Raw genomic sequence first — 13,456 nt, forward strand, 5'->3', positions numbered from 1 at the left:
AGCGCCGGAAGGCCGCCGCGCGCCCCTATTAGGAGCCGCGAGACCACGGCTCCCAGCATGCACTGCGGCCACACCGCCACCGCCGCACCGGGCTGCGCCCGCTGCGCATGCTGGGAGCCGTAGTTGAGCGGAGGACGAGTTTCGCCGACGTGGGAGGCGCAGCCTGCAGGAACCATCTGCGGTGCCATCTGCCTTCCCGCCTTTTTCTTTTTCTGGAGAGCAGAAACGGGCGCCACTTCTTTCCATAGATCGCCCACAGTGACACTGCATCCAAAATGTCAGGCAACGCCCTGCATATCCGATAGGGCCAGATTAAGGTATCCTTCCAAAACACGTCTATGTAACACAAAAGCAGTTTAGTTTTTTGTTTTTTAATACATTAAAAAAAAAAAAACACCTAACACTTGCCTGTACTTAAAGTAAAAAAAAAAAAATCACAACAGGAAGAATGAGTTCAGCATTCTTCAGCAAACTCCTTATTTTATGAAAACTCCTTCAAAATAGGCAAAGCAAAACAAATGTCCTATTTCTGACTTCCTTTGAGCCCCTTCCTGAGTATCCTTTGAGTTCTGCCCTAAAGACAATTTGATTAACATAAAGTAAGACCTTAGAGAAAAAACTTCTTTATTATTAACCAGGTTTTTGCGCTGGATTATGTGCCTAGTGGCCCAGACTGCTAAATAACATCTACACAATGTTTCTTTCATGTTTCAAGAATCGAAAATAACTGTACAAGGTTAAAGTACAAAAGTACACAAGACAGTGGACACCAAATATCCATGTATGAGTTCATCCCATCTGCTGCTTGGTTTGAAAAGTAGAACTTTAACTAAAAAATACTGTCCTTCTATCGCTCTGTCAAGTTTAATGGAAGTGGGTATAACCTGATTACAACACTAACACCAGTATCACTGATCTGATATTTACAAAAAAAATTGTATTTATCAATAAATTAAAGTCAATGCAACACCCATGCAAGCTAGAATGCTAGCTTTTTGGTGAACAAGGACCCAACATTTGAACAAGAACCTTCCGAAGTCCCAAACTTTAAAGTTGTTTGTATTCAAACTGCATCCATTCCTCGCATTGAAGATGTAAACCCCAATCCCATTCCTCTTTGCGTATGCGTCTGTGATCTCGCCATTTCATACTGTGCATCTAGATTTCTGAAAACCTCTTCCTGCTGTTTCAGCGTTTTGTAGCTCTCTTCATCAACTGAACTACAGCCAGCTTCATCCTCACTCTAGAAGGCAGAAGAAAATAAAGAATTAGCTTTGTAGGAAGTGGTATTTTCATATGTTACAGCTGCCCTAAACTCCTTGTAATTCTAAATTCTTAAGAGACTTTTAAAACAACAGGCGTCTGCTTTTGCTGCTGTAACAAGCCCAGCATAACTTGTGCTCTCACTGCCAAGAAATGCTTAGAAGCCTTCAAAGTCCTGTTTTGAATACATTCAAATAAACACCTCCATTTAATTATCTACACAGAGCTGTCACATATGAACATTCATTAGATTATGAATATTGGTTACAGCTAGGACTGTTGTCACAGAGCACAACAGATGCAAGAAATATCATGAAATTCTATATGAGGAATTTAATTTAGAAACTTCCTGTGATCTTTAATGATAAATAATTTGTTTTTAATTAGATCACACAGTAACCAGTTAACCTACCCTTACTGATTTAGGCATCCTTTAAAATTAAAAACGAAATCCACTATAATAAATTTAACTACACATTCAGAACTCCTTACCTTAATGCCCATCAGTTTTCTGAATTTGACATTTTGGTCCTTGTTTCCAAAATTTAATTTTTCCCATATTTCTGCAGACTGTGATTTATCCTGTGTAAGTTAAAAAAGAAACAAAGATTTATCACCTTTTTACACATATTTCTGTTAATACCACAATATAGTAGCAAGCAAAGAAAAGCTGTATTAAAAACGTTGACTGTTCTGTAGCTGTAGCAAAGCCAGAGGCAAAATATTTCCAGTGGCATTCTTGCAGCATCCCCACAGAAACTTCTTGTGAGGGAAGTGCTTAACTACAGGTTTCAAAATAAGGTATATTCTTTACATGAGTAGACTGTACTCATTTCCATTAAGTTTGGAAACAATGTCAGAAAACATGCCTAAAATTATGGAAAAGAAAATAGGTATGACTTTATCACATTACCAGCACTTCTCAGTAAAGAGAGACCATCCACATCTGATACTTAGTGGCAAGTTCTATTTACTAACAAAATCCACACCAGGACCAAAAATACTTCCTAGAATTTACACAGTCAGGCATAATTGTAAGCCTTACGTCACTAGTATTTGTCACTGGACATCTAGGCTTCCTCATGTAGGCAGTTCAGAAATACAAGATGTTTTCCAACAGGTTTTATGAAAGTAAGAAAAGACATTACCCCTTCCTTTTTGCCTTGCCAAAGCATCTTTCGTTTTTTCTCTTGCTCTGCAAATTTCATTGGATTCACTGCTGCTGGGTTATAATAGCTAGGTACGGCTATTCCAGTCTCTGCTAGTGCTTTTGCTTGTAGTGCTGCCATTTGAGCTGCCATTGCTATTTGCGGAGTTACTTGTGTTCCCGACGCCAGAAGAGCAGCAACATTAATAACAGAACCTCCAGTGGCTGCAGCTGCTAAAGAAAGCAATGGTAAATTGCTATCAGATAGTAAGTTCAGTCATTTTTTTCTCCCCCAGAAAACCCACTTCCATTCATAGCAGTAAGTTGAAAACAATGAAAACAAAACGTATTACGATGCTTATAAATTAAGAAACAAGTCTCCAACACATTTTAGTAAGCCAGAAGTATCATAACTCATGCTTTTAAATACCCTTGAGTGGGTAACAGCTTTCAAACTCTTGTTTAATGATGTATATGGGAAGGGTCCAATGACGATAAGAACCAGCTTAACAGACAACGTTTTACTTGTTGGTTTTCTTTGTCTGATCCCTTTTTACCCCTCCATTTCCTTGTTCTACTTGTGTTTCTTACACATGGATCAAATGAACAACCTGACAACTTGTACATCAGCTGGACAGGACTGTAACACTGTACATTATTGTCCCTGGAGGTGTTCAAGCAACTTTCAGATGTGGTACTAAGGGATATGGTTTAGTGGGGAAATACTGGTGGTAGGTGGACAAATAGATTCTAGGATCTTGGAGGCCTTTTCCAACCCTAGTGATTCTGTGATTACTTCAAACACTCAACACATAAGCCTGCATTATCTTCCACCCACATTATTCTTTAGAAATTAATATACATAGATTACCTGCAGCCATTTCCTGTTGCTTCTGTTTCTCAACCATTTCTTTCTCTCTCTGTTCTTGCAGTTTCTTTGCTCTTTCCAACCTAGAAAATACATGAGGAATGAGAGTATTCAGACATGCAAAACTAAGGAGGAACAGATTATTCATGTCACATACCATTAAGATAGAAACAATTTCTGACCTTCTGGCTAATGCTTCCTGTGCATCCATAGCTGTATTTCGACCTCGAAAAGGTGGTGGACTTGGACTCCGGCTATGACTCCTGCTGAATCTGCGGGGCTTTTCAATTCTTTTCTTTCGCTCTCTGTAACCAAATTTAAGACAGTTGCTAAAGCAATGAATCTACATTTAATAGAGCATTCAATCATAACTCAAAAACTAACTTGGAGAGTTTTCAAGAACAGCTGTCACAGAGATTATACTACAACAGTGTAACGGTCACACTTACACAGTAACAAGATAAAATTAAAATGGAGTTTTTTTCAACTGCAAGCTCTAACAATATGTAATTCCAGGTATTTATTTACCCTTTCATTTGGTATAAGAATTTTTATTCTAACTCCTGGCAAGAAAAAAACATCACGTAACTTTTAGTGTGTCAACTGCAAGAAAACTAAAATAGATCAAGGTGCAAGAAGGCTTTAAAACAAAAGATACAACAGCATTGTAATTATGCTAGAAGTGAATACTGTAAATAGCCCTGAGTCAAGAACTCGAATAATACTGAGGGGAATTGCTATTCTTCTCCTTACTGTATATTTGTCACTAGATGTTCTTTGAGCTGTTTGAGTGAAAATATTAGACTGGATAGGAGCATTGCTTTTTCTTACAAGTTCTGGAGAAGGACACTACCTGTGCAGAGGACTATAATGCATGCCTTAACTGAAGGCTGGCAAATGATCTCTGTTTAAAAATATTTTGAAACAAAACACCAAAATATCCATTGTACCTATCATTTAAAAACTTTCTCTCAAGTAAAAGTTGTTCTTTCGATGTAGACATCTGGTTTCTTTTAAGCAACAGCCACTTAAGATACCTAGAAGTATCATTAGCAGTTGTTATGGTTGGGTGTTTGGATTTTTTTTTTTTTTGCTAAGATCATTAAGAGCAACATTACAAGATAAAGTTTTATCATTTTTTAAGTCTCTGACTGGACTGATGTTCTGAACAAAAAAAGTCACCAATTCTGGACACATCCAAAGTTGAAACTACAAGAGAATTGCCAGATTTGCCATCAACACTAAGTTAAAACGCACAAAGGACGTTTCTGCCATTTTATATTTAAGGTTATGAACCATATGCAATAGTGACTGACTTGAGTAAAGCCACTTTACATGACATCACCTATTCCATTTCTTCTGTTTGCAATTTGTGCAGCATCCACAAACATGAAATGCCATCTGAAGTTACAAAAAGAGATTCTTGTTTACATGACAAATCTGGTAGAATACAAAGGAAGTGAGACTTTTAATAGAAGACGACAAGATGCAGATTCAGGCACTGGGAAGTGACAGATCTGCATTCCTAAGATGTAATGCATGTTTCAAAGATACCTTCATTTTTGCCGTGAGGACTATTGTAGTTTGGTCTTGTCTTTGGTCTGATGCTTTACTCCACTGGTAAACATCAAGGAAATAAATATTTGAGCTTTTCTATTTAAGAACTTTCACTTGAAAGAAGCAGATGATGTCATGTTTTCCATCTTGTATTTAATCGATGAACAAAATAACTGCTAGAAGGGTCTATGGGCTCAGATAACAAAAAGAGTACTTTAAACACTAGTGAAGACAGATGACTTGAAAATGCAAGCTTGAAGTTGTGCAAAGAACCACAAAGGTAAGGTCAAACTACTATTCAGAAATGCCACTGTCATAGCCTGTGAACTGCAACACAGGAAATACTGCATTTCATGAATGAGGGAATTCATTTCATGGTTGTGTTTTTGCAAGCTGCATTTCTACATTGTGTTCATCTGGCTTGTGGAGAGCTTTCTTTGACCTACAATTGCTATTCCAAAAACCTCACCTGAGCCCAGAACTTGATGTAGTGATTCTGGCTACTGTTCAGGAATCACACCTTACTTTCCCTCCCTAATATCTGTGAGACAAAACAATACTTAAGTGGATTCCTGCAGTGCATTTATCTATCACTAGCCACTATGGCACAGTTCCAGTTGAAGAAACTCCTACACTATGACTATCCCTTACTACTTCCTATAACTGCTGTTCCTTTTCAGGTTAATTTGAATTCTACTGGGGAAGCAAAAAAAAAAAAAAAATTCTGAGACGTGAAATTTTCACTGAGCCATTAAATAGAGTTCAAAGTTACATTTTAAAACTTTAAATGCACATAATACATAATAACTGGAAATAATAGGAAACTGAAGCCTTACAAATCATGCTAAAGGTAGCTCAGATACCAGTAAGCATAAATAATGTGTGTATACCAGTCTACTCACCCCAGCTGAAAGTTTGGTAGAAAGTGCATGGCAAAATAAAATCTGACACAAACCATGTAATTCAATATGTTCCTCCAAAAGATAAGTCTTCTCAACAGTTTCTCAAGTGTTGTTGTAGCATTACACTCTTAAGTCTCCAATGGTCCACTGTAATACTGAGTGGTCATACCTAATGTCTTTAATTTAAATGCAATTTGAAATATACTGGTAAGAATGTTACTAATTAAACTGGAACACTGGCAACACATTCTTTGGAGCTTTGAAAAGGCACCAATTTGAATCCAAGATACTTTTTTTTTTAATTCAATTTAATTCAATAGAATGGAAAAAGCCCTGTCCTCAAATAGTATCATTAAGTCATATTTCAACTTCATAAGAAAATCCTTCAGGGCGCTAAGAATGCAGAGGCGGCACATGCAAATAGACTGCAAACTACAACAAAACAATGAATCACCCACTGAAAAACATTAATTCCTGTACAGGGAAGAAAACCTCAGCTACAGCATATAGACACTGAACAAGCTAGTAAGAATCTACTCGGCTGGTTTCAACCTGCGCTTCTAGAACTTAAGCTTAAGGAAGAAATGAAAGCACCCAAGAGAGTGAGAAAAAAGTGAAGATGATAAATAATCTTTTGATGAACTTAAAAAGAAAAGGTTTGTAATCACTAATGGCATACACTGAACCCCAGTATTCTTTTATATCACTGCACTCCACAGAGCATTCAACCCATTGCCACCAAGCATCTGCTGAAGTTAACACGTACCTGCTTCTGCTTCTAGTTCTGCTTCTACTTCTGCTTCTGTGTCTGTGTCTAGATCTTGATCTAGAACGAGATCTCACACGGCGCTTTCTCTCTCTGCTGCGAGATCGGGATTTTTTCCTATCACGACTTCTACTACGATGACGTCTGAAACACAGGTCCAAAATTCCTCCTGTTTAAATTCGTATTTTACCTAAGGACTGATGTTCAGCTTTGTCACAGGCCAAAACGTATTAGGCAAGGGGACCATCAACATTTAATAGTCCATGCCTGCAACAGTTTAGATCTAGGAATAATCACACACTACCATCAGCCACAAGTGATTTATGAAAAGTAAATAATCATACTCATAAATGCATCTATTTTTGTTTCCTCACTAAAGCATGTATCTAGAATCAAACACATGGCCAAAATAATCTGATGTTAAAGCCTAAAATTCAATGCAAGATAACTTCCCTCCTCCCCATGGTATTCTAGTACCTTAGAGAAGAGATGCCCAGATTTCAGCTCATGAGTCATACAGAGTCCTTCAGTACATTATCAGCTGAAGCCTGTTCCTTGCTGTCATGTTTGTTACACATCACCCCAGTATGAGCAGAACTGACTGAAAAGTTCTTCTGGCAACACAGCTTGTCCCAACCACCTTTATGACCTTGAGTGTGTGCTGGGTGGCCTACTGTGCAAGGAAGCATAGACAGCATCGTCCCTAGGTAAACAAATGATTTAGGAGGCAAAAAGCAATGGCAGCTAAGTTCTTAGTGTCTTTCCCATGAATGCCAACAGGGAACATTTAATATATTCTATCTTAGAGGTTTTCCAAACTCAGTTACTAAGTCATAAACCTGAGTTAACATGAGGTATGACCTATAGAAAACCTTAGGTGCACTGACTAACTTCACCCAGAACCAATATGGAAAAAAAACAACTAGCAGCAAGTACACTGTCCATACAAAACTAGAATATACAATATAAAGTGATGCTTTAGAGTTAAATTAGGTCAGCAACTAATTTAACAACTTTTACAACTCAGCAACAACTGTTGCTCAGTTGTAATTCATAGCCCACCCAAACTTTCAACTCTTTCTGTGAATGTATTTAAAAAAACCCAAACATCACATAAAACAATTTACCTTTCGCGAGACCTGGATCTTGAATGACTCCTCCCTCTTGATGACTTTCTCTCTTTGCGTTTATGTCTATCCTCACCATTTTCGGATGAGTTTAGGCTCTCTCTTCCCTTGTCAGAAGAATGTTCTTTGTCATTGTGGTCTTCAGATTTGTGCTTCTTGGAGGACTTCTCTTTGGATTCATGTCTTCTTGCCTGTTTTAAGAAGAAGTTGGTTCTTTCAGGAAAATAGTGCAACAAAGAGAGTTAGTATGGGTATCAGAAGATAAAAAATGATAAGCTGTGATGCAACATTAGTAACCTTAGGAGTGTGACTCAATCATGAGTGATGGCTATTTTACCTAATGCCACCACCTACCCAATGTTGCAAATGTATACTATCATTTGTCCCCCTTTTCCCTCCTCCCCACTAAAGGATTTTAAAAGCATCCATCAAGGTATCTTTACAGCACTTCTGTGAGAGTTCACAACATTATAATCACTGTTTTCATTTCAAAATGTATACTCTTTACCTTTAAGTATCTGACAATTTACAAATTTGTCACACATCTATTGACACACAATCACATCCGTAATTACTTGTCTAAATCTACCACGTAGAAAGATTTTTTAGAATCCATACATATAGTTGCAGACATACAGTATATTGCTTTTGCAACTAAAACATTCCTCTATGAGCAGATAATTGTTTTTTAGAACAAAACTCTCTTCAGTCAGTAACTTCCAACAGTTTGTAAAAAGCAAAGCAATAAGTTACATGGCTGACATCCTATTTAAAGTATTTAAGTCTAACATGCATCACTCCAAAACCTCCCACAGTAGATTTAGATATTATAGACTTAAAGATATGCTGCTCCACCATCCTGCAGTTTCTTCCTGCAGTGTCTCAAAAAAAAAAAATTCTTTTTATAGCTGCAATGCCAAAAATACTTAGCAAGGTCAGGCCTGATTTTTGCCAGTGTTTTCCTTAGAGACTAAGTCATGACATCAACACCTTTTCTTAATATATCCAGTTTATTTTCAACTCTTTCTAGCGTAGCCCACTTAAGTCTTACATCTAATGTTTTTCTTCCAAGTCACAATTTTATGATGATGTATAAATTTTAGACTAAAGCTTGATTCTTTTCCATTTTCTTGCTCATCTAGATCTGTTTTACATTAAATTCTTGTAAAGTCTTTCTGCAGTCTGGAGAAGCTGTAACTAGCTCATATCCACGTAGATCATTTCCTTATTAACATATTTCAAATGCTAAATATATTCAATTATAATTCACATATAGATGTGGTATATTAAGACACCTTTTCCTGCTTCTAGGGTATTTTACTGCAACTCCTTGAAGAACTACTTGCTACATAAAAACATGTGAATAGTGTAGGATGTTGCTTGTATCTTACTTTTTGAAGTTATCTATTCATCTAAGTAGCTGCTCTGCTACATACACTGAAAAGAATTACTGATATTCATTATTTAGTCTACAGGCAACCGGCTTCATCTTGCAAATAATGAAAACAGCAAATCTACCATGGGACGCAGTTAATATCCTCAAAGTGTAATTTAGAAAGTGTTAAATAAACTGTTTAAGATTAGATCTAACAGAATGCTAAAAACACTGGACAATTTTAAACAAGGAACATTTTTTTCAGAACATTAAAATAAGTTTGTTTTTCTCGATGATTTTTTTTAAAACCAGTCTTCCAGGCACACACTTAGAAATAAACACCATTATATCCCATAACGGATTTAAGATACTTTTAAGGGAAATATGAGTTTGAATGACTAATAGTTACCTTATCATGAAGTAGGCTTATAATTTTGCTATCTGAGTCTGCAGCGTCTTCAGTTCAGTCTCTTCGCGCATTAGCACGCTGAGTATGATTTATTATAGAAATGTTATCATGTGAGCTAAACAATATATTCATTTTCACAAAAACTCTCCTAGATTATTTTTCCTTCTTTTTAATTTTTATTTTTTTTAAAAAAACAAAACAGAGCTTCCATTGGAATCGGGGAAGGAGAAGTTCCTGACCCAGGCTAAAGTTTGAAGTCCCTTGTCTGACCCAACCTGCTACTGCCCCACAAGGCTTGAGCTTCCTTTCTGTTTTGATGGTCCTGGCTCACTCATTTCATCTCTTCTCTGGTGCGTAAGCCAGTTACTTCCAAAGCATTACTGCATCCCTGTATATATATTTAATAATTATACATTTATTTTTTTCTTTTCAAAAACAAAGAGACAACCTTTTGAAAATTTTGCTGCTACTGTCATGTTTCCAGCTGACGACCTTGTTTGTCAGGCTATGACAGTCTTTACAGTTAAAGGATGCAATAAACAGACCTCAGTCAGGTGGATAATTGCTTTTAATATTCTTAAGTAAACTGGTACATATTATTCAAACTCCAGAACACTAGACAGGAATAAAGCCACTCAAGGCTTTTGGTTAATGGAAGCTCTGTGAAAGTTATTAAGAACACCATTCTACTTCTCCATACGAACTCTTTCAATTGGCTGTTTCCACCAAAAGGAAAAGAATTTAAGTTACTAGTTTCTGAAAGCGATTTGCTATAAAACTATTACCTTGTCAACATGATGGCTGCAATCATGCTTCACTATGAAAGGATCTCCATATCCATTTTAAGCTTAAAGTTTCCAATTTATTGTACTTACCATAAAAGTCACTTATATAGGTTTACATATGTGCATTACTACATGATACTTCATACAAGTACTGTACATTTACCTAATCACTACAAAGTGTTAATTACCTCTTTGCTTCTGCTCCGGCTTCTGTGTTTTCTTCCTTCAGCATCTGGAGAACAAGATATTTTTTTGACATTTATGAAGTTAAAGAAACAATCAGCTGACTACATTCTCTCAAGTTCCTTTCGCTTATTCCACTACACAAAGACAAAAAGAGAGACTTACAACACCAACAGTACTGTTTGAATATCTACTGCAGAAAGTGAATTCTAACCGTTATAGCTCTTTCTTTGCATTTAAGCTCTAACAATAATAAACAAACCCATGTCATACTTAAGTCACATTCTACTTTTTTGGCCAGTTAATTTCATTTTTGTCTAACCAAACATAATTAAAACAAAAACAGAGTAGAATGCTTTTCTGGGTTTGTTGTTTCCTGGAACCATTTTATTATTAGCTACCTCACCATATCTTCTGAATACTAGTAAGACCTTCTTTCTCAATACTTCATTATTTAAACTTTCAACATAACGCATATAAGATGCAAAATCAAAATTAACAGCTTTATTATTTTCAAGTTCATAAAGTTAATATTTCATTTCCCAAAACGTACGTAAAGAGATTTTGAGTTCCATCAGCATACACAAATTAATAGTATGAAAGCAAAAAACAAACAAACAAACAAAAAAAGACAACAAAAGAACCAAAAAAACCCCACCAGAACAGTACTAAGAAACACTGCTTATCTGATAAGACCATACCTGACTTCCGCCTTCTTTCCCTTGACCGTGAACGTGATCTTGAGTAGTGATGCTTCGATGTTCTGGGAGAACTGGAGGCATCTGATTGTTCCTTTTTCTTCTCCCTTTCTGGAGAGGACTTTTCTGGGACTACTCCATCTCGTTCGGTATCACTTCCCTACACACAAGGACAGAATACTTAAGAATCAAAACTTTAGGATTTAAAAACAAGAGAACTATTGACTTAGTACTTCCTCTGATGACTTTTTTTCCCTATGGAGTCAAACTCCATGAGTTGCTACCTCATTATCAGTTAGGCAATAGTTGGACAGACTATTATGAACTGGGTAGCTGCATACAGATTGATTTTTCAAAACTTCAGTAAGAACTAATATAAAGTAAGCATTTCGCTCTCCCACTCCATTAAACTGCACCTGTGTGTGTGAGAGAGAGATTTTTAGGGCTTACAATAGAATTAAACACTGATCACTATTTTTTTTTCTAAACAATGTTGTTTACAGGTCAGTTATCCTCCAGGCTCTCTTCTTCCTTTCCTACTCAGTCCCTTTCCTTTTTCATCTAAGGTTTTCAAAAGACTGTAATAGATTAAGTTTTAAAGGAATTTTGAGATTTCCATGAAATGACATTTGATGTTACTTGAGAAGGATGAGGAAAATACCAGCTAACAGGCTATCTTAATTGGGTTTTTAAAAGTACTCTCCAGCTACCACATTTCTGTTGGTTACTGCTCTTGCTTTCTGTACACACAGCTGCTTATTAATGCTCTTGTGCTCTTTTAGCCCTAGAAAAATAGAACAACAACAACAACAACAAAAAAAAGCTGACAGACTTCAATGAGACTATTCTCAGTTCCTCAAGAACTGGAGAAATGGCCACAGGACTTCAGTGCATCAGCACCTCACCCAGTACTTTGGACAAACCTAAAGAAAGTTGTAATTTAGGTGCAAAGCAAGAACTCCTTAGTTATTCTTCATGTTAACTGATTACGTAAACAGAAAAGGTATCTTCTTCCAAGGGAGAAAAAGGGTGAGCTTTCTCCAGAAATTGTTGTTCTGTTTTGCTACTGTGCAGACTTTCAGGATGAGAACAAAAAATATCAGATTTAATGCAAAAGAAAACTACTTAAAAGTTAACCAGAAAGAGCTTTATCATGCTCGAATCTATGTTTTCCCTGCAGTTCCAAGACAAATGAGTAACTTCAAAAAAAAAAAAAAAAATCGTGCTGGTTTTTGAGCTACTCTCACTGATTCAACCCAGGGATGGGGCAAACCCCCTTACACCAGGCCACAAAAACGTGAAAGGGGAGCAAAGCCACGCTCTGCCTATATACGAAACGCTACCTCATTTTTAGATTCTAAGCAGACAACTACAGCAGAGTTCACAAAGAAGTTAACCATAAAAAGGAGGCGAGGAGACAACAATAAACGCAAGAAGACGCTAAAACACGAGATGTGAAATAATACAATAAGGAAAGTTGCATAACCCAGAAGTGAGGAGGGCCCGACCGCTCCCCCCTCTCTCTGCTCCCAGAGCCCGAGCCCTACGATTCTCTGAAGCAAAGCCCTCTCCCACAGCCAAAGCGCTCCTCTCCCAGGCCAAGAAATGATAAAGCCGAAGCCACAAGGCCTCCTCAGTTCTCCCCAAGCTCGGAAAGACGACGCAGAAACTTCTGGAAGCGGGAAGAGAAGTACTGGGCGAAGGCGCGGCCACCCCCTCCCCGAGGCCCATCATGGCGGCGGCAACCGAAGGAGCGGCGGGCGCCATTTTGTCTCTCCGCGCACAGGGCTCCAGACCCACTCCTTCGCACGCCGCACTCTTCCCTCCCTGCGTACTGCACTCCACGCTTCGGCTCCCTCCAAAAATCACTGCTTACCGCCATGACCGAACGTCCGGGCCGCCGCTCTCCCCAACAGCCCCCTCACAGCGACGCAGTCACCTCAGCAGCAGCGCGCACAAACCACGGCAACGCACCCCGCCCTCTCTCTACCCGTCAGGTTCCCGGATGTAACAGCGGGCGGGGGCAGGCGGCCGAGCCAGGGGCCGCAGTGCATGCTGGGAGGAAAGAAGAGCCAGGCGGTGTCTTAGCAACGCGTGTGCGCTCGCGCGTTTCGAGGAAGTTTGACCCACGCCGCGACCTGTAGTGGCAGCCGCGCTCCCGCCAATTTGAAACTCTATGGCGGCTGAGTATGCTGGTATGTTAGCGGCTTCTGCGCTGTGGTGAGGGGACGGGGGATAGTCTGTGTGGTGAGGACGGTTCTCTGTCGCTGATCCAGCGTACGGCACAAAACCTCTCCTCCCTCAGTTGTATTCAGCCGGGCCTGCCCTTGCGATCAGCTGGGCGCCCCTTTCATTACTCTTGTGAAATAAATCCTG

At 38.4% G+C, this 13,456-nt stretch overlaps 2 protein-coding genes across 9 annotated transcripts in view; one reads left to right on the top strand and one right to left on the bottom strand.

Annotated features, from left to right (window-relative positions):
* Positions 1 to 607: 607 nt before the first annotated feature.
* On the bottom strand, positions 608 to 13,083 carry RSRC2 (arginine and serine rich coiled-coil 2). Of its 6 annotated transcripts, none has more exons than XM_015275291.4 (10): positions 12,957 to 13,083; positions 11,084 to 11,240; positions 10,388 to 10,431; positions 7,631 to 7,821; positions 6,504 to 6,647; positions 3,461 to 3,583; positions 3,282 to 3,361; positions 2,412 to 2,644; positions 1,756 to 1,845; positions 608 to 1,243 (listed from the first exon to the last, which is right to left on the bottom strand). In XM_015275291.4, the coding sequence occupies exons 1-10, from the start codon at positions 12,960 to 12,962 to the stop codon at positions 1,064 to 1,066; spliced, it is 1,248 nt and encodes a 415-aa protein (XP_015130777.1). In that variant the 5' UTR covers positions 12,963 to 13,083; the 3' UTR covers positions 608 to 1,063.
* A 161-nt stretch (positions 13,084 to 13,244) lies between these two features.
* KNTC1 (kinetochore associated 1) overlaps positions 13,245 to 13,456 on the top strand; it is a 32,638-nt gene continuing 32,426 nt past the window's right edge. For all 3 annotated transcript variants that reach the window (XM_415157.8, XM_025155680.3, XM_015275578.4), the window contains exon 1: positions 13,245 to 13,275. In XM_415157.8, coding sequence (XP_415157.5) covers positions 13,270 to 13,275 — 6 coding nt within the window. In that variant the 5' untranslated portion in view covers positions 13,245 to 13,269. The remainder of the gene's footprint in view (positions 13,276 to 13,456) is intronic.

Source organism: Gallus gallus, chromosome 15 (genome assembly GCF_016699485.2).
Source record: "Gallus gallus isolate bGalGal1 chromosome 15, bGalGal1.mat.broiler.GRCg7b, whole genome shotgun sequence".
NCBI classification, from domain to species: Eukaryota; Metazoa; Chordata; class Aves; order Galliformes; family Phasianidae; genus Gallus; species Gallus gallus.

Excerpts from the sequence above, each read along its gene's own strand:
- RSRC2 (XM_015275291.4), bottom strand. Across the intron at positions 3,362-3,460 it reads CAGGAAGCATTAGCCAGAAG|GTTGGAAAGAGCAAAGAAAC; the intron begins GTCAGAAATTGT and ends TGTATTTTCTAG. Across the intron at positions 2,645-3,281 it reads GCAACAGGAAATGGCTGCAG|CAGCTGCAGCCACTGGAGGT; the intron begins GTAATCTATGTA and ends TGCTTTCTTTAG.